Source organism: Corythoichthys intestinalis, chromosome 8 (assembly GCF_030265065.1).
Source record: "Corythoichthys intestinalis isolate RoL2023-P3 chromosome 8, ASM3026506v1, whole genome shotgun sequence".
In the NCBI taxonomy this organism is placed as follows: domain Eukaryota; kingdom Metazoa; phylum Chordata; class Actinopteri; order Syngnathiformes; family Syngnathidae; genus Corythoichthys; species Corythoichthys intestinalis.
Window position 1 is genome coordinate 54,670,655 of NC_080402.1, and position 21,814 is coordinate 54,692,468.

The following is a 21,814-nucleotide window of genomic DNA, read 5'->3' on the forward strand; positions in this document are numbered from 1 at the left end:
CAAGGTTTGTTGATTTGTATAAAGTTGGGAAAGGATACGAAACCATCTCTAAAAGTCTGGATGTTCATCAATCGACAGTCAGAGAAGTTGTCTACAAATGGTGAGTTTGGCACTGTTGCGTCTCTCCCAAGGAGTGGCCGTCCATCAAAGATGACGCCAAGAGCTCAGTGCAGAATACTCAGAGAGGTTAAAAACAACCCTCGAGTGTCTGCTAAAGACTTACAGAAATCACTGGCACAGTCCAGTATCTCTGTACACACATCAACTATATGTAAAACTATGGCCAAGAATGGTGTTCATGGGAGGACTACACGGATGAAGGCACTGCCGTCTCTAAAAAAAAAAAAAAAAACATTGTTGCTTGTTTAATGTTCGCAAAAAGGCACTTGGACACTCCACAGAGGTTTTGGCAAAATATTTTGTGAACTGGCGAAACCAAAGTTGAATTGTTTGGGCGTAACACACAATGTCATGTGTGGAGGAAAAATGGAACAGCTCACCAACATCAACACCTCATCCCCACTGCAAAGCATGGTGAAGGGAGCATAATGATTTGGGGTTGTTTTTCTGCCTGGACAACTTGCAATCATTAATGGAAGAATAAATTCAAAAGTTTATAAGGATGTTTTTAGGGAAAACCTGAGGCCGTCTCTCAGACAGTTGAAGCTAAAAAGAGGATGGATGCTCCAACAAGACAATGATCCAAAACACAGAAGTATATCAACTTCAGAATGGTTTCAGAAGAACAAAATACATGTTCTAGAGTGGCTAAGTCAAAGTCCAGACTTGAACCCCATTGAGATGCTGTGCCATGACCTAAAGACAGCGATTCATGCCAGACATCCCAGGAATCTTATTGAACTACAGTTTTGTAGAGAAGAATAGGCCAAGATTAGTCCTGATCGATGTGCTAGACTGATCTGCAACTACAGGAAGCGTCTGGTTGAAGTTATTGCTGCCAAAGGGGGGCCTACAAAATTTTAAATGTGATGGTTCACTTATTCATCCCCCTTCTATCACTAGCCACGTTTACATGCTGACTTTTATTCATACCGATTCAAATCATTCCGAATGGAAATTTCACATCAGCTGTTTATGTGTCACTTCATCTATTCCGATCCAGCGTTTACATGTGACTGCCTTTATTCCGAAAGGACGTTTGACAACTGCCGTCTGACATGCGCAGATTAATCAAAACAAAGCGTCACGTTGCAAAACATGGAGATCGATCGTCAGATCAGCTGCTGTTTTAACTTTTCGAGTGGAAACAAAACTTCAGAATGATACGCCGTTCATTTAAAAAGTTGTATGGGTGCGCTGTGCGTGTGCTTGGAAGCCATGTTGCAAGTGACGTTACTTACGTCACCAAGTGACGTCACCACGTCAGTACGGAGCATGCGCAGAAAGAACGCAACCAGACACCATTCCGCTTCCCTGTTTACATGATATAATTTTACTTCTAATCGGTTTGGGAAAAGGAATATTCCACCCCTGTGAATCGGAATGAAATTCCATTCGGTTTGGGCCTGTTCATTCCGAATGAGGTGTTTATATGGAACACATTTATTCGGTTTCAACAAATATTCCGATTGGAATTGGAATATTTGGCTCCATGTAAACGTGGCAACTGTTTGCATACTATCCTCATTGAAATATAAAAACCTATATATGTTGGGGTGGTTTTAGCTAAAGCAGACAATGTTTTTTCATCTGTGTGTTTTTGACAAAGATCGGTTTACATTTGATGGTTATTTTATGCAGAAATGTGAGAAATTCCAAAAGGTTCAGGTAGTTTACCATACCACTGTACCTGTGATTTATCAATATGTTTGCACAGCAAAACCTTGATATAACATTTCCAGAAAAATAGATTTTGAATTTTACGAACAGCATCCACCAGAAATATTAGTTTCCATCTGGAACTCAAAATGCTCACATGGAACAAGCAAAGTCCGTTCATTCCAGAATGTTTTGTTTGCTGACTCAATCAACAGAGTCTGCTACTGATTTTCTACTCCTATCCTTGCCAAGACTGCCTCCAACAGTGATGTGTGTGCACGCTAGTGGGCTCCAGTTAGCTATAACTTCTGAAAAAAAGTTCTGAAAATTTGGAGTCCATCATATAAATTTTATTAATTTACAGTCATTCTTTATTTCTAAAATGAAATACAAGAATTAAATATCAACTATTACATACCTAAAAAAGGAAATAAGTTGTGTAACAGCATTTGTTTCGTGTCACAGTTCGGTGCACAAAGTGTGACAGCGAATATGTTAGAGTAAAAAACAAAAAAGTCCATTCGGGAGTTAGTCCTCCTCCAATACAAAGGGCGGTAAAAGTAATGTGCTTAAACCAACAACCAAACCAGTAGAACTGATCACTGATCATTACAAGGAAATATATGGCAAATGCAGAGAGTGAGAGCCATCAAATGCAGTATTACGAACACTTTTTGAAGTGTATTTATATTTTCAAGGAATTTTTTTTTTTTTTTGCTTTAGCTCTAGGCTGAAGTCATTGAAACACTCAGTAAGTATTTATTTTGGCTCTATTTCAAGAGATGCTTTTTCAATTTTGGAACTATTTGCACGTTTTTTAGCCTATATAAAATACTTTATATCTTATGTGGAAGTTTATGTTCACTGTTAACAGTTTACAGTTAACTGTGTACAATCCAACAATGGAAATGGTAGTACCTTATTTCCATGAAAAAGTTACCATGGTTGCAGGGCCGGCCCAGCCTATACGCAGACTATGCAGCTGCTTAGGGCCCCTGAACACTAAGGGGCCCCCAATTTGGCAATTGTTTAATTCTATTTTGTTTATTACAGTTTGCTTTATTTGACTTTTGTGAGTTTTGATACTTGATTACAAGCTTAAAAAAATAAAAGTTCTTCCTTAACTTCTTTCTTTCCTCTTTTAGAAAAAAGCTTTGGCGCTATCTACTGTAAGTACTGACAATCATTTGGGGTGAGAAGTTTGAAGTATGTAGTGCAACAAAATCTGATTAATATACAAAATATGGACGTATGGGTTGGATTGCATGTATGGGTTTCACAGTACACTGTGACGAAATGGTGGGCCAAAAATATGGGCCCCTTTGCATTATTTTGCTTAGGGCCCCCAAATGGCCTGGGCCGGCCCTGCATGGTTGCATGCTGACGAATGCTACCTGACTTTAACTGTTATCTCAGTCGATCCTTGCAAAAAGGGCGTTTTCTATTTTTGCACACATATTGTGACTTAAAGACAAGTTCATTGTTTTCTTATATTAAGTTTGCACTTCACTTTAAGAAGAGCTGCTTTTAAGTTTTAGCCAACAGAATAAACTTTAAAATTCAAATGCTGTGATAAAAAAAGCCTTTTTGTTTTCCCTGTTGTACCGAACCCATACCGAACCATGACCCCTGTACAGAAGTACATAACGAACAGTGACTTGCACTATACAGTGGTATGAAAAAGTATCTGAACCTTTTGCAATTTCTCACATTTCTGCTTAAAATCACCATCAAATGTGATCTGATCCTTGTCAAAATCACACAAGGCTGTTACAATCTCTACAACTACGAAGATGCATTTTTCTTGTGCAACAAGTGGAATCGATCGAGAGCCAGGCTAGTAGGCCGAGTCCGAGCGGCAACGAAGCCCAGCGAAGTCGCTCCCAGCCGGATTAAACAGCAATTAGCACGGGGGGGTTGTGGAAAAAAGTGGCAAAAAGAGGAAGTGGTCGTGCTGTACACGTATTGGCCTCATGTTTTCCTGCAAAACATCCTGTTTAACTTTTGAATTCATTTTTCGATTAATAAGTTCAAGTTGTCCAGCCCCTTGTCCTCACTTACATTATTTTTCACCCTTCTGTCATTGTTTGCATGTACTGTTTTTTCATCTGTGTGATTTTGACAAAGATCAGATCCCATTTGATGGTGTTTTTTTGAAGAAATGTGAGAAATTCCAAAAGGTTCAGATACTTTTTCATACCACTGTACACCTACTGAACAATACTGTAAATATAGAGAAATTCAATTTTAATCAGAAAATTTTAGCCTTTGAATTAGTGTAAAATAATAATAATAATAATAATAATTACCTTCTTCACAATTGTCTCCCTGGTAACCAGTATTGCAAATGCAGGCGCCCATTATGCAGATGCCATGTCCTCCACAATGGATGTCAACACATTGGTTGGAGGGCACATCACACTCTGCGCCTTTCCACCCGCTGTAGCACTGGCAGCGTCCACGGGAATACTGACCATTCCCACTGCACAGCACAGGGCAGTAAGCTGTACATAAAAAATGGAAATTACCAACTCGAAAGAATAAGCATCTCTTGCTTCTGCAGAACTCGGCTCCACTTCTCCTGATTAAAGCCAAAAATTACATTACACCGGTTTTAAAGTCTCCACTGTTTCACATTGTGCTCATTATTATCAATATTTGCTTCATATTTTATTTTAAGCATTAGTGTTCTACTTTTGTTAGTTTTTATTTTATTATACAAAGCACAGTGCTGTATTTGCTATGCATGAAAAGTCCTACATAAATAAAGGTTTGATTGGTTGCTGGATTACCTAATAAATTTTCTACACACACAGGTCATGTTCTTACTTCAGCAGTTTAAGGCTGCAACAACTAATCGATTAAATCAATTTAAACAAATTTGATAATCAATTTTTGCTGGCAGCTTTGAGCAGTCCCATTTGTGTGTAATGTGAGGTTGCGTGCCAGTGATTAGAGTGAGAGAGAGAGAGAGTTCACTGCTCGTCTGCTACACTCAGGTTGGGTTGCTGAATCACTAACTTTACTTCGTGTCAAGAGTTAGATTGTCTTTGTCGAAAAAAAAAAATAATAACAATAATTAAAAAAAAAAAAAAAAAAAATGTCTTTTGTGTTAGCTCAGTTGTGTCGCCATCAGAGGTGAGTAAATGAAGTTAGTCAGCTAAGCATAGTCTGAATTAGTGTTGGTCTTAGTTTCCTTTTTTTGGACGACAATACTTATTAGTCTGGGTCATATTTTAGTCATTTCAAAATGTGTTTGTCTTCGTCTAGTTTTTGTCAGCGAAAACTCAGACTAATTTCGTCTAGTTTTAGATGTTAACTCAATATTTTTGTCTGTAAATTTTGAAAATTTCACTCCAAAAATAAGGTTTCCAATGAACATTGACAGACAATCACATATTATAGTGTCTACAAATCAATCACATGATAACACACTCAGCAAGAAAACAGTAGGCTACATTATTTTCAATTACTCATACCCACCTGGACGCCACGAATTGTATGTAAAAAAAAAAAAGTTGTCTGAGAGTTTAGGCCGTGGCGCAGATGGTAGCTAGAGTTGTCCTGGGACCAAAGGGTCAGCGGTTCAATTCCCTGCTACGACTGCCCACTGTTGAAGTGCCCTTGGGCAAGGCACTGAACCCTAATTCGCCCCCAATTAGTGGGCAGCCTTGCATGGCAGCAGCACCATTGGTGTGTGAATGTGTGCGTGGAAGGGTAAATGTGTGCTAATGTAAAGCGCTTTGGGCATGGTAACCGTGCGGATAAATGCGCTACATAAGTACCATTTTAGGAGGATGCTATTGCATATTCTCTCTTGCCAAGATAAGGAGACAAATCTTACCGTGTGTGTCTCAAAAGAAGCAATGGGAAGACAGTAGAGGACACTAGACTAGTGGGTGAGTTGGGGGGTTGCAGCACGTCACATGAGTGACACAACCGGGCAGGCTAACTACACATAAAATGTCACACATTGTGAACATGCGATGAAAACTATGGCGCATTTTCGTCTCGTTTTCGTCTCATCAGACGAAAACTAGCATTCGTGTCGTTAAGTTTTAGTCTCCCAAGATAGGTTTTTAGCTTGTTATCATCTCATCATCGTCATTAAAAATAATTTTGTCGACAAAATATTTTCGTTTTAGTCATCGTTGATGAAAACAACACTGGTTGCAACGATTAAGCAATTTGATTAGAAAAAAGATTAGAATCAAATTTTGCTGCTTTGAGGATTTGTTTAATTGGAGTGGAATTGCAATGGTTTGTTTTGAAAGTGTTTGTATTTAGATTTATTGATTTGGGAGCATACACTGCCCTCCAGTGGCAACAGTGAATATGACATAACTAATCAAAAATGGCTGTATCCAGCTGCTCCCTGTTAAGACCAACAATAGATTGTAAGTTTTTGTTTGAGCTAATATGACTGTTTTTGCATTCGTAATTTAGTTTAGAGGTGTAATTCTCAATTTTTTGTGGGAATATGTGTTTGAACAATTTGTTAAGAGCATTGTAAAACATTTTTTAAGCAAGCAGACCTTTGCTATGCAAGTTAGCCAACTGTTGTTTTGTTGTACCTTGATCCTTAGTCATGTATTTTTTTTATCCCATTTGAGGATGAGCACAGTTATTTTAATTGAATTTTAAATGCAATTAGCGCTCTGCAACACATGAAATGTTCCTAATCATATTACTCGATTATTCAAACTAATTAATTGATACATTAATCGATTGCTTAAATAATCGATAGCTGCAGCCCTAGTCTTGACTGTCTGTTTGTGTTGTGTTTTGGAGAAGCATATTAGCACTTGAGTAATTGTTAGATAGTAAAGTTCATATTACAGTTTTCAACACAAACTCCCATTCAAACTGTATGCAAATTGTCACACAAAAGACTGCTTTGAAAATGGATTTTATGTATGAACACTGCCTGAATTGCAGTCTGCTTCCTTCTTATTCGATTTTTTTGTTTAGTCTGTTTAAAGAAAATAAATGACTGACACAATTTATATCAGCGCTTTGCCCACATGATAAAAAATGTCAATCAGCAGCACTTTTTTTTATTTGAATGACCAGGACTTTTGTCTTATTTGTGTACTGAGAAATTCTTTTTATGCTTTATCCTCAGAACCTTTATTAAAATTAAGTTTATTTATTTATTTGTTATTATTTTTTTATTTAGTTTTAAGTATTTAAACCAGTACAGTTGTAGACTACAGTTAAGTCAGGAAGCTGTAATAAAAATATTTTTGAAGGAAATAGTCATCCATTTTGTTTTCATTAACACATACAACACCATGCCTAAAACACCTTCATGTTAAATTGTGAAGGTAATTGAAAAAAGTGACATTTATTACTAATCAATTAACCGTTTAATTCATCGTCGGATTTATCAATTTTAAAAATAATCGTTAGTTGCTGCCCTACAGCAGTGGCTGACAGCAGTGTTAAACAGAGTTTAAATGGGATTTCATTTGTATGCAACATAACCTAGTGTTGCATACATTCACACACTGGCCAGAAAGTTGCCAGTAATCATCAGCACATTATAATGAGATGCAGCAGTGTCTGTTTAAATCTTCTAATATAATAACAAACCTCTAAAATTAAAAAAGTTGTTTTATCCTACTTTCTGAGAGGAAACATTTTAACATTGGAATGAAAACTTTTTGTAGTTTATGAGTAGTGATGCTCAGTTCTTTATTCTGATGCAAACTACAAAAGTAGTACTGATATCTATGAGTTAATAAAGCAACTGCGATGTTTCACCTACTGTACGAGTACCTCCGTGAAGTTGGCCCCCAATGAAACGCACATTTATATAAAAATGTTTGTGCTAGGTTTGTTCTTGTTTGTGCTGAATTTTTTTTTCGTTTGTGCTGCGATCACATTAAAATATTAACACATCTTCTAAAGGTCAATCTAAGGTCAACCATCACCCTATTTTGATTAGAAATGGCTAAAAATGGTGTCAATTGCTTGTGCTGTAAAAATTTTCGTTCGTGCTGCTATTGTTTTTGAGATATTGAGATATTGCTTTCGAGTGATAATGTCACACCAGGCCCCCATTTATTGCAAAATGGACCCGAAATGGTGCCATTTGTTTATGCTATGTTTGTGCACATTTGTGCTGTAAAAAACATACATTTGTGCTGCTTCGTTATAGATATTGAGATATTAATTAATTGACGTCAAGTGCAGCACCTCAGTCGCGGCTGACCAAGTGTACCAACTCTCTCAAAAACAGAAGGGTGTACCAACAACTAGCGCAAATGTAGCACCAACGAATGGATGGCACCATTTCGGGTCCCATTTTGAAATAAACGGGGGGCTGTGTGACATCATCACTCGAAGTAAATATCTCAATATTTAAAAAATGTTAGCAGCACAAACGATTGACACCATTTTAATCAAAATGGGGAGTGGGGGCTGGTTGACCTCAGATTGACCTATAACATCTTCAAAAACGATAGCAACACAAACACTTTTTTTTCAGCACAAACGAATGACATTTTCTCTATAAATTTACATGTCATGGGGGGCCAACTGCACAGAGGTCTTGTGCACATCTGTCAAGTTGTACGGTTTCGGCGTGATTTGTAGTAGTGAGCACTGATTTTTAAATGTGTACGCTGTACGTTCAAAATCTGCACGTTTTTCGTGTGTTACGTTTTTTTTTCTTCGTTCGTATTTTGTCATGGCTACGGCAACGAGGCAATGTGCATTACTATGCGTTACTACGTTGGTTGAATGACGTGAGAAAAGTCAGAGACACGGAGAAAGAAGAGCGGGAGTGGGAAAGGGGGAGTTTCGATGCGATGCTAGGCAAGGTGGCTCCAACAATACCTGACTGTAGCCGACAGCCAACAAACTAGGCATGATGCTACGCTAGATATCACATGTATATGAACTAGATGCGAAATGATATACTTGCCGGCGTTTGTAAACAGCTGCCATCTTAAAGCAGTAGACTTCTCAGAAAGGCTCTGTTGTAGTGAACCTTCCTAGCAAACTTAAGTAACGTTTTATCAAAAATACTCCTACATCGGAAAAAATCTTGACTTGAATCTATCTTTAAATGATGAAAATTTTTTATAACTTTCTCATGTCGGAAGTAGACAGCAATTTAAACAACTTTAACGGTTCATTCACAACATTAAATGACTTCCAAACATAGCGAAGGTTACAATGTTTTTTTTTTTTGTTTTGTTTTTTAAAATGAAAAAAAAAAAAACAAGAAAGGTAACACCAGTTACTTTGCCAAGTAACTAATTACTCTTCCATTCAGGTAACTGAGTTACTAACTCAAATAATTTTTGGGAGAAGTAATTTGTAACTGTATTTAATTACTTTTTTAAAAGTAAGATTAACAACACTGGTCATAAAAGATGCAGTCTGCAGAATGAAAAGTGACAAAAGCGGCTGCCAGTTTGTTGCCGAACACAATTTGCCTGCAACTATTGCTGATCACTTCTCAGAATTAGCAAAAAAATGGTCTCTGACTCAAAGATTGCATCGGTATGTTAATTTTATCGATTGACCTTTTTAATTTATAATTGGACACAATAACAAACTACCTTCAAATCAAACTGAATTGCGAGCTGAAGTGCAGCCATCAAAAGACATGATAGAATTGCCAAAAGTGCTACATACAATTATAACAAGAGTCACTGTTAAATTTAAGTAATCATGATGTAGCTGAAGATATTGATTGTTCTTTGATTGCACCAGGTTATATGTGACAATATTACCAATAAATGCATATGATTTAAAAAATTGAGTTTTATTTTTGTTTCATATTGCACACCATATAAAATGTCAGATTAGTCATAATAAGATTAGTCACCAATTTGTACGGGCATACGCCACTATTTGTATATTGCCAATGGCCTCGGGTTGACAGGTATGTCTGATGAGTGGGTGCATTGGATGGAGAGGAACTCGTGATATATTTTATCATAAAAACTAAGACAGGAAGAAATGAAAATAATTTAATTTAAAGAAAAAAATGTGTGCAAGGTTTTATTTTCAAGAATTCACAGGAGATTTGATGACTCTACTGTATAGCATATACATTTTATACTGTACGTCAAGATATGAACTTGGGGTGGATGTGGTTGAGTTGGTAGCGGCTCACCAGATGTCAAAACTTGTCAAAACACATGGATTTGAATCCTGCTTCCATGGTAATCAAATTTATAAGTATTCGACATTATTCAGTATGTGCAGGTCACATTCACTACTCAGATAACATCCTCATAGCAATTACCTCCCCTGTGGGAGGCAGACTGTGTATATACGTACATCGAGAGCAGTCAGGTCCCAGAAATCCAGGAAAACAATGGCATATTCCTGAGAGACAATCTCCGTTTCCATGACAATTCTGGGGACACTCCATAATGGACTCTTATGTAGACAGAAGAAGAGGTAGTGCAAGGGTAGCAGTTAATTGGGTAGGTGGGATACGAAACTATACTGCATATCGAAAGAAATAAAATACACGTTAAAACATCCGTCTGCTACGGTTGCTATAGTTACAGCCAGTCAGTCCAATCAACAGATTCTAACATCCAATTATCCCCCTTCCTTGCGCATTCGCACCATCACACACTATTTTTTCTCCCCACTGTGCATTACATTAAGGGGGGCCTTACACTACATGTGAATCAGGTTATTTAACTGCTCTTCTGAGAATCAGGGGTCGACAGCAAATGTTTAAGATAAATTATTTTCAAGTGCCAGTGTTCTAAACGCTGATCTAAACCTTGCCAATTTGCTCACAGAACGATCAGGACCACTCGGAACCATCCCGATCACTTTCAAAACGTTCGGTATTCATCTGGATGAAGCTACCTTTGATCCATCACAGCGGGTGACTGGCCGAGTAATTTCATGCCGCTAAAATGGTTCTGAGCGTTCCGCTTAAAAAACGGCATCGTAATACTACTTTATTTTCTTCACAGCGTGGTGACTGTGCCACTTTTGAGTAGTCTACACTAGTGTTTCAGGGACATATGATTGAGTATTTGATTTTTTCGAGATTGCGGGTTTATGGGTCAAAATGAATATAACTCCCCATCAATGTTCCCTCTAAGCTGCGTGCATGCGCAATCGCACACTGCTTGCAAACACTCAGCGCACAAGAAAATTTATGAAGCGCAGAAAAAAAAATTCAACAGAAACGTATTGTTGCGCCAATCGGACTACTGTCTGTTAGCGCTGCAATGATACGCCAGTGCAAATTTTCTATTGGTGCAGTCGATATGGCAACGCAGCACTCCCATTGGTGTGGTCAATACGGCAACGCAACGTTCCCATTGGTGGAGAAAAGTGAGTTTGACTCCTCTGATTTACTGAAGCAACATTCCGCTACCAATATTTGCAAGCGCTACAGTATTAATTAATATCTAATTTTAGAACTACTCTAGTAACAGTGTTTCACAAAAGTGAGTATAGCCCTCACATTTCTGCAGATATTTAAGTATATCTTTTCATGGGACAACACTGACAAAATGACACTTCGACACACTGAAAATTAGTCAGTGTGCAGCTTTTATAATAGAAATAATGTATTTTCCCCTCAAAATAACTCAAAATATTATCCAGAACTGCCTTTACTCTCCTTTACTCTCTGGAGTTCACCAGAGCTTCACAGGTTGCCACTGGAATGCTCTTCCATTCCACCATGACGACGTTGCGGAGCTCCGGATATTTCAGACTTTGCGCACCTCCACCTTCCGCTTGAGGATCCCCCAAAGATGTTCTATTGGGTTCAAGTCTGGAGACATGCTTAGGCAGTCCATCGCCTTTACCCTCAGCCTCTTCAGTAAAACAGTGGTCATGCTGGAGGTGTGTTTGGGGTCATTGTCATGCTGGAACACTGCCCTGCGACCCAGTTTATGGTGGGAGGGGATCATGCTCTGCTGCAGTATTTCACAGCACGTGTTGGAGTTCAAGTTTTCCTCAATGGAATGTAACTCTCCAACACCTGCAGCACTCATGCAGCCCCAGACCATGACACTTCCACTACCATGCTTGACCTTAGGCATCACCTCACCTGGTCACCGCCACACATGCTTGAGACCATCGGAACAAAACTAATTAATCTTAGTCTCATCAGACTATAGGACATGGTTCCAGTAATCCATGTGCTTTGTTGACATGTCTTCAGCAAACTGTTTGCGGGCTTTCTTGTGTATCGTCTTCAGAAGAGGCTTCCTCCTGGGGTGACAGCCATGCACACCAATTTGATGTATAGTAGAGTGCTACGTATGATCTGAGCACTAACAGGCTGACCCCCCACCTCTTCAATCTCTGCAGCAATGCTGACAGCACTCCTGCGACTATCTTTCAACGAAAGCATTTGATGTGACGCACAGCACCTGCGCTCAGCTTCTTTGGACGACCAACCTGAGGCCTGTTCTGAGTGGACCCTGCTCTTTTAAAACGCTGGATGATCTTAGCCACTGTGCTGCAGCTCAGTTTCAGGGTGTTGGCAATCTTAATCTTTTTGTAGCCTTGGCCATCTTAATGTAGCGCAACAATACATCTTTTAAGATCCTCAGAGAGTTCTTTGCCAAGTGGTGCCTTGTTGGAACTTTCAGTGACCAGTATGAGAGAGTGTGAGAGCTGCACTAAAAATTTGAACACACCTGCACTGTATGCACACTTGGACCTAGTAACACTAACGAGTCACATGACATTTTGGAGGGAAATTGACAAGCAGTACTCAATTTGGACATTCAGAGATGTGGTTTCTAAGGGGTGTATTTCATTCTTTTAATAAGCCATGTAACTTGCTATGATCCAAGGTTTTGAATAGGCTCAGACACATGAAAAATTAGAGGGAACATTGCTCCCCATATTGTTGAACTTCTCCTTTGACATACTGAGCATGTATCACTCTGCTCCCATGTTTGCAGACATCACCATCACACAACACAAATTCCTTATTACTGTTGTATCTGTAAATATTGGTGTACGTCTGAAAAACACCCTGGTGTTGTTGTGGCCTCCGACAGTTCAAAAAGTGTCATGTTTTATTGAATTGCCGTACGATTAATAAAACAGGTGAAGACCGTTGCCGTCCCTGGGTTATGATGTACCCGACTTATGTGATTTTTGACTTTATGACACTGGTGTCCTTTTTTTCCCTTTTTTTTTTTTTTTAAATTTTTTTTTTTATAATGTTGACTTTTAATTTTGATTTGTGATGCATGCTTTTATCTTGGTATCGGCTTTGAGGAGCAGGAATTTATCGATATCAGTTTCAAAAGATGGATATCGTGCACCCCAAAGTACTTAATCTATCCAGCATGCAATTGTACTGCCACTGTGCACACCTTGTATGGATAAATAGGGCGAGCATGACAATTTTGGACCGAAACGCCTGTTTTGGGATGGGAAAATCAAAATAAGAACCTCAGCACTCCCTGCTGTGAGCGACTTCCAGCGCCCCAGCACAAAGTACATTTTTTCATTGTTTAACACACTATACACACAATTACAGGATCTTATTTGTTATATTTACATGCACAGTCGGAAGAAAAAACATAGTGTGTGATGGCAAGGAGGCGCAAGGAAGGGGCGTAATTGGATGTTCGAATCAGAAGATTAGTTCGTCAGTCAACTTTTTACACCTCTTTAGAACAGAACCTCTGACTTTCTGTCTTGTTTTATATCTGTTGACGGACATGACAAATTAATTTCCTTATGGACAGTCTCATAAATGTTGTGGTCTGTCACTTTGACGACAATTTTTCATCACCAAAATTAACTGTGTATCCAGCATTATTTTCTGAATGATAAAAAAAAACAAACTTCATATGTAGGCAATAGTATAAGATTACATCCAGCAAAGACTTACCGATGATGAACGTATTGTAAGACACTTGTTCTGTATTACGGCCATCATTGTAAAATGCCAGATGCCAAATGCCCATGTCCAGGTATTGGATGAAGCCAGCCTCATGTACATTCACTGATCTTCTATGACGGACCTCTTCTCCAGGGTCATTTTCAAAACCACTGAGTGAGTGTACATGTGCCATGTCTGTGTCACTCAGGGATCGCTTGTCTTTGGAAATTAGTCGACTTCCATCAAGGAGCTCCACAAAGTCATACTGGAAGAAGAGCATGTACCATCAATATTAGCAATTCTTAATGCCGTATTTTCCAAACTACAAGGCACACCTAAAAGCCTTCAATTTTCTCAAAAGCTGATAGTGTGCCTTATAATCGGATGCACCTTATATATGGATCAATATTAGTTAATCATGGCATGGCATTCCCATTAACGCAGCTTCATCGCGACTTCCGTTTGAAACGTTCTCCAACCAAAACAACAATGGAGATGGAGCGGCATAACAAAAAAAAAATTCCTCAAAAAAGACAATTTGGAAACACCACATCCATCTGCCATCATCACGACATGGGAGGAAAACGTGTTCATGAAGGCAGATGTGGAACCAAGCCCATGCCACCACAAAGACCGGGTGTTTATGTAGCCATGTTGCCGCTGTGTTATGGAAGGTATGTTCTTCCTATGCCTGATTTAATGTGTCCAGTGCTCCAAAAATACTGAGGCTAAGATCTTGCGCATGAAACGACGTGTTGTCTTTGATATTGGTATTACAATAATGATTGTAATTATGATTTTAATTTTACTACAACTAGTGGACTGCTGTGGCTGCAACACATGCTATCTGCTGCTAGCCTGTAGCTAATCTGTACGTTTAGGATGGCACAATTATGTTCAATTTGACAACAAATCTGTGTTTTGCGTCACAGATGAGACATCATTAGCTTTGCTGAATCTAGTGACACAACGATAAATAAATGGAAAACAAACTCATCTATTTTGAAGTCATAAATGGTCTTCTTACTCTAAATGCATAAATGAAAGTTTTACAAGTTTTGTTTGTTTGTTTACAAGTGGAACACACTGTTAGGCAAGGGAAGACAACTGGATGTGCTTCGCAACAACACTTACTGTACGTTGATGGACATATATCGAGACTATGTGCATTCTACCTTGATGATGGAAGGCTCAGTTCATGCTCCACCTTTGTTAATATTTTTCCTATAATTTAATAAATTGTTATTTATTGACCGGTTTTGCACATACACCAATTGTTATAAATACAACAAGAAATTGAATCACTTTGTACAAAAGTTTTATTGCGATCAATATCTGCAATAAAAAAGAATGAGATAATATTTGTGTTTATATGCACAGGTACATGTGCACATGTGTGATGAGCTGAAAAAGAGGAAGAAGTACTGTAAACAGACCAGAACTGTAACATGTTTGGAACTTTTGTTAAATAAAAATAAATAAATAAATGAATAAGTAAATAAATAAATAAACAATTCGGTATCAGATCGGGACTCAGTATCGGCAGATTCTCAAAATCTGCTTGCTCGGACTGGGGTGCAAAAATATGCGATTGGGGCATCCCAAGTCACAACGTCTCGTCTACTTGTTGACGGTTTGTGCCCTAATAATAGAAAACTTTTAAACTTATTTAAAATAGTAGTAACATTAGCTGGAGTAGCTATTGTGTTAAACGTAAATGTTTTTTTTCCCTTTAAAGTAGGTTCAAACAGATTTGCTAAAAGAATATTAATTGGGGTTATGGCAAGGACAAACCTGTGTTACTAATATCTTATCTTAGCTAATATTGAGCAGTGATAGGAATAGCATTGGAAGAATGTGTCTTTAACAGATAAGTGGATTAGTCCCTTTATAGAAGATGTGATTTAACACAGAGAGTAGTAATTGCCATGATTAATGAAGTGTCTATGTTTGTATTAGGCTTATCTCTTGATTATGAACAAAGCATTCATAAAACACTTGACAAGGACCGAATCCTAAAGTTACCAAATGGAATCTGGGTTTGTCCAATGGGAATGCAGAAGGAGTCAATAATTTCTGTTTGACAAAGGGTCAAATTCTGAGTCATAACCTACCACATAGTTGTCACCAAAGTTCTCGCATAGTTTAGGATTGTGACAATATATTGAAATGGTCATGTATCACGATACTTTGTATCCCAAAATGTTATCAATATGCTCCTGCCATGAATCGATTGTTCGTTTAAAAAAGGTTTCACAGTATGGAGAAGGGGGAAAAAAAGGAACCAACAGGTTGCTTCTAAAATCTTTCACTAGAATATTGTGTGTTAGCTCATTGGTTGCCCACAGACTTCACAACGGTATTGACGGGTCAGATCGGTCATGCACTGCGCCTCGCATTCAAGTAGGGGGCCGGCTACATCGAGAGGAGCAAACAGGAAGGATTGTCTCAGGAGTGATTTGTTTGAGGATTCAAGGTAATTATTATATTTTTCGTACCATGCATGCATTTTTTAAATGTTGTGAAAAAAATCAACGGGAGAAATTAGCCCCTACTGCATTGGCATTACACTTCGCAATATTTACGTAAAATAAATGCTAACTGCCCCTTTTTTTCTCTTTTAACCAAGAATTGAGACTATTTTACTTCCATACCTATAAAGAATCCAGGGATTTAAGCATTTATTCACAAGAATTTTCAACGGAAAAAGCTCTTTGTTTTCATATGGCGGCCGCTAGCTACATTCACCGACAGACTAGCATTGCACTTTGACATATGTACGTATAATAAATGCTAACTGCGAGGGTTTTTTTTTGCTTTTAACCAAGAATCGAGACTGTTTTATGTCCATATATATAAAGAATTTGGGGATTTGAGCATTTATTCACGAGAATTTTCAGGGGAAAAGCTCTGTTTACATAAGGTGGCCGCTAGTTACATTCACTAACATACTAGCATTGTACTTCGACATAGCTACGTAAAATAAATGCTAACTGCATGTTTTTTTTGCTTTTAACCAATAATCGAGACTGTTTTAAATCCATATATATAAATAATTTAGGAATTTAAGCATTTATTCACAAGAGTTTCACCAGAAAAGTTTACATAAGGTGGCCACTAGGTACATTTACTAACCGATTAGCATTGTACTTTGACATATTTCCGTAAAATAAATGCTAACTGCATGTTTTTTTGCTTTTAACCAAGAATCAAGACTGTTTCATGTCCGTATCTATAAAGAATTCAGGGATTTTAGCATTAATTCACAAGAATTTTCAATGAAAAAAGCTCTTTGTCTGTTATTCCACTCGGTCAGCTTTGACGGCCTAGCCAACAATGCAGGCCCCCTATTTATCGGCCCCGTGCCCCGTGTCCCGTCAATACATTATGAAGTCTATGGGCTGCCACTGAAGGCGCTAGACGTCCAATACATTTTGACTGCGAGGGTCAAAGATAGATTGGATGTCTAGCACCGTCAATGGCACTGAAACAGTACTCACAGCCAGTCTTCCTGGTTTTGGGGGCATTTACAGGTCACTTCATTTCATTTTCAGGTATTAACAGGTCACTTCCTGTTCAGGAACCCAAAATCAACTGGAAATGAGGCATAAATGCCCCCCAAAAATCAGGAAATGACCCAGAAATGCCCCAAAACCAAGAAGAAGTGACCAACAATCAATAGAATTATTTCCTGACCCATGGCAATTTTTATATTGTCATATCATGAAACCGGGAGGCCATGGGGATGACCCAGGACACGCGGGAGAGACTGTCTTTTGGCTGGCCGCCGGAGGAGCTGGTTGGCTTTGCTGCTGAAGCTGCTGCCCCCACCACCCGACCCCCGATTAAGTGGCAGATAATGGATACATGGATATCTTGAGATAATAGTTATCGTTAACTTTGTATCGTCAATCGTATCATATCGTGAGGTACCCACCCCTAGTTTAGATAGTTTAGTTGTAACTTTCGTTATATAACTACAACATTTTTTTCTTTAAATTTATGAAGAGAACATTAAATGTAATTGTACCTGTGTGTGTGAGGGTGGTAAACCTTTCCGTCCATACACTCCAACAAGGGCATCTTTTTGCACTGAAATGTTAAATTTCAGGAACTGTGGTTGGTCAATGTAAAGTTGTGACCTCCAAAACACACCTGGAAAAAAAGCAAAATGTTACTATTGATGACTCACAGTAATGTATATGCATGACATTGACTGGCTGTTGGAGTCTATTTGAGTGAGTAATTAACCTGGCGGGACATCTTGAATTGTTCGTCTCCCCACATCCACTTCCCCTGTGTCGATAGTGTTGTTTTCGAGGAGAATTTTACCTGGAACGAGGCAAATCAGTGATATACAAAGCATACATACAAAGAAGTACTTGATTCAATGGGAAAAGCTTGGTAAAGAAAATCCATCTGGTTACTGTTAACTCAAAGGGGAAAAAACAGATGCCACAGTCATTCAATCCTGTATTTAATAGTTATCTTGAGTCTCGTGTGCAGTGTCAAAAGGAAGAGGATAATTAACAAGGGGCACAGATGTCAGTTTTACAAGGTGCCATTTAGAACTTAATTTTTACAGTTCCGAATTCCGATATAAGGGTAGTTAACCAACAATGAGTGATATGCACAAAATATTTACAATATGCCAGTCTACGCTAGCATGTCTTTTACATGAATTTAACCTTTACAGTGTAACAAGTCATTTTACTATGTTCCCTCATTATTAGTTTAGTTGTGTTTATTATTGAATATAAGTTTAGGATTATTAGTTTAAGTATGGTAATTAATGGGTTTCTCGTAAAAACTGAACCAACAGGCACCAACAAGCTGTTACTTTTACAGCATTCAATAAACATTGTGTTTCTCCATTTACAGTGTCAGCATGCATTGCTCCAACTACTGTTCCCTTTGAACTGATAAAAATAAATAAATAAATACATTTAAAAAAAAAAAAAAAATCATTAATATTTTAAGAACAGGTAGCAAGGACGTAGGTTTGCATAGGGACCGTAGGGACGTAGGGGACATAACACTACCAACTTTTCAGGATGCTCAAATTGTACCCACCAAATTTCCAGCAACCTTATGAATGAATGAATGCATGAAATATTTATTGTCATCATCATCGGTACCATTGACAGTTACAAAAAATGTGGGATAGTCTGGCCAAAGAAAGAGAATCATTGACAGTCACAAAATATGGAATGATTTGCCCGAAAAGACCGATGACAGACAAAGGAAGACAGGAAAAAGCATATTATTTATTATTTGCATTTAATAATAAGTTCAGTTATATAAGGAATATAGATTTATACGTATGTCTTCCTATATGTTGCAAATAAGGATAGAATTGACCCTACCGTTATTAAGTGAATTATTTTCATTATGTTCAGACTTACATTTACCACTTTTCACTTACTGAATATGCTGGTCCAGTTTTTCCCTTCAAACACACGTTTGATTGGCTGATGACTTGGCTCACCCCCTCCACACAAATGCACATGCACGCTCACACTCTCACAGCCCTGACAGAAATGCATGTCAACAACATGCCGCCTCCTCTGCCTCCTTTGAGGAGGGATAGAAGTTATTATTTTTTTTTTTTTTTTGGCCAGCAGCAGCCACTGTAAGTAATGTAATAAGATGTCAATGTTGTGGAGGTGGGAAAAACAACACTAATCACAACCTGTATCAGAGTTAGCATAACATTAAACTCTGTGAACTTGCTAACCTGCAAAACTGTATAACCTCATACAGTATGTTGCTCACACAACATAATTAACTATGTACATTTAATTGGTGCTGCATAACCTCAAATGTTGCTCACACAACACAGCATACACAACATAGTCACAATTAGCGACATACATTATTTTTTTATCCCGGATGCCACGAGCTACCCACACTAGCGTTGTGATTGACTGGCTGGTCTTGATCGATGTAATGAGCACCTCTGAATTAGCCTCACAATTATTAGGTTCATATTTGTGAGAAATATAGCCCTGACCCATGTTCACCCAATTGTTTGGTCTTATTAATGTCCCGTCCCCAGCAAAAAGTGTACTTGCAGGTTATGCTGTTATACCGTACCTACCAATGTTGAGCCCAAACCTAAGCCCTTCACAGGCAGTCCCCGGGTTACGAACGAGTTCCGTTCCTATGCTGGTGACATAACCTGAATTTCTGCGTAAATCGGAATTAACTCTTTAAGTACCCCTAATTACACTCCAAATCTCAAAATAACTATCAAAAACATGCATATACAGTACATCATTGTACTGTCCCCGCCAAGACATTGGAGCTAAGTCCAAGCTAGACAGCAAGCTACGCTCCAAAATGACGATGTCAGACGTCCGTGTGGTTTGCTGACTTGTTTCAGCTGCTCATGACATCAACACTTTCAGAATGAAAATAAAATAACAATGAAAATAAATCAGTTTCATCTTCAATAAAAGCAATTCAAATTTCCATTTACAACTAGATGCTGATACAGTAATGGCAATCCAGACGAACAGTTAGCATGTATCAGTTAGCGTCAGCACATCATCAAAAACAATCACAAAAACTCGCCCCAAGTATTTCACCACAATTGAAAAGGCACAATAAAGAGTACAAAAGGTGTTATATACTAGTACAGGTGTTGCCTCTGTGGATGCTTCACAAGCAACAAATGTGCGCAGGCTTGCAGCTGTTACTGTATCTTTCCCCTCCCTCTCACTCGGCTGGTCGATTTCTTCGTGGGAGCAAATGCGCTCTTCTTTGTGTGCGCAGATATGTTCTTCATGTGTACATGCGCTCTGGCTCGCGTGTGGAAGTACTACCTGAACTATGCTTGCTGCGCCAAAATAAAAGCAAGCATCACAACAAAAGATCCGAGACAAAATGGCGGACAAGAATCCGGGGACTACCTGTATGTATTTTTTTCTCTGCTGAATTTTATCATGTAGTCAAAAGGAGTCAACACTAAGTCATTTCATTGAAATTGTGCTGAACCATTTGTTCAAATTTCCTTCAAAATGTATTATAATTACTAAACAACCCTTTCGCATTGTTTAAGAAACTCACCATTGTCGGTGGATACCATAAAGGTGTTAGGAGTGGTATCTCGTCCAACACCTCCATTTTCAAACGCTCCATATCCATCACTCTCCCGGAGCTGCCAGTTCAGACCAAAGAGGTGCATTGCTGAAACAAAAAAAGGAACGTGAGAGAGTGACAGCAAACTGCCGGAGTGAATGAACTGCAAAATTCATTGCAAGAAATGGTGAAAATGTTAAAAATATGAGCGATGTAAGGCAAAGGAAAAAATGTTTTGGAAAATCTAGACAAAGGTTGTTTATATTTGTGACAATAACACATATCAAAGGGAAATAGATTTACAATCCTTGGCAAAAATATGGAATTATTGCGACCAGAAGGCGGCTTGCCAAAATTCTACCCAAAAAAAAAAAAAAAAATCCATCAAAAGATGAGATCTGGCTAAACAAACCACATACACAAACATATAAAGTACAGTACTACCTCAACATACAAACTTATTGCCATACGATCTTTTTCGACATCCGACAGGAAATTTGACTCGTCATTTGTCTCAACATATGCCGACACGCTAAAAATACAACGATTTACGACAGCTTCTAAATTTCATTGTTTTTACGCAAGACTGCAGAATGTTGGATTTTCTTGTGAGATAAATCAACATGGGTCACAAGAAGGTTAGTGCAGGTGGTGAAAAAAAGGAAAAAGGTGACGCTTACCATTAAAATTAAGATGGAAATCATAGAAAAATATGAGCATGGTGTGCACATCAGTGAACTGGCTAGACAATATGGCTGCAATATGTCAACGCTCTCGACGGTCTTCCTCCTCTACCTCTGACCTCTGTTAGCCAGTCTTTATAAGTTAAGGTGACAATTATCCTTATTGTAACATCGGCAAGAAAGTCGCCGACTTCATCAGGTTTTTAATCATTTATTTTAGAACTTGTGCAACACAACATGTCCGCTGTAGCCAACAACAACAGAACATGAAAAAAGAGAAAGTAGAAACTTCCCCCTCTTCCACACCTTTCTCACTTCCTTGTCAGTCACACGGTGCATTCAGGAACAGCATGCAAAAACCAACTGCAACATTAGAACCCGATTCGTTACATTATTATATTATTATTGATGGTAG

The 21,814-nt window shown here is 38.3% G+C and overlaps 1 protein-coding gene across 10 annotated transcripts in view; it reads right to left on the minus strand.

The window, feature by feature from the left end:
• The window catches only part of tenm3 (teneurin transmembrane protein 3), a 451,194-nt gene that overhangs the window by 149,029 nt on the left and 280,351 nt on the right, over nt 1–21,814 (minus strand). For all 10 annotated transcript variants that reach the window (XM_057842847.1, XM_057842853.1, XM_057842852.1 and 7 more), the window contains 6 exons: nt 20,705–20,824; nt 17,885–17,965; nt 17,664–17,788; nt 13,643–13,898; nt 10,081–10,182; nt 4,089–4,283 (listed from right to left, as the gene is read on the minus strand). In XM_057842847.1, the coding sequence (XP_057698830.1) occupies nt 4,089–4,283; nt 10,081–10,182; nt 13,643–13,898; nt 17,664–17,788; nt 17,885–17,965; nt 20,705–20,824 (879 nt within the window). The remainder of the gene's footprint in view (nt 1–4,088; nt 4,284–10,080; nt 10,183–13,642; nt 13,899–17,663; nt 17,789–17,884; nt 17,966–20,704; nt 20,825–21,814) is intronic.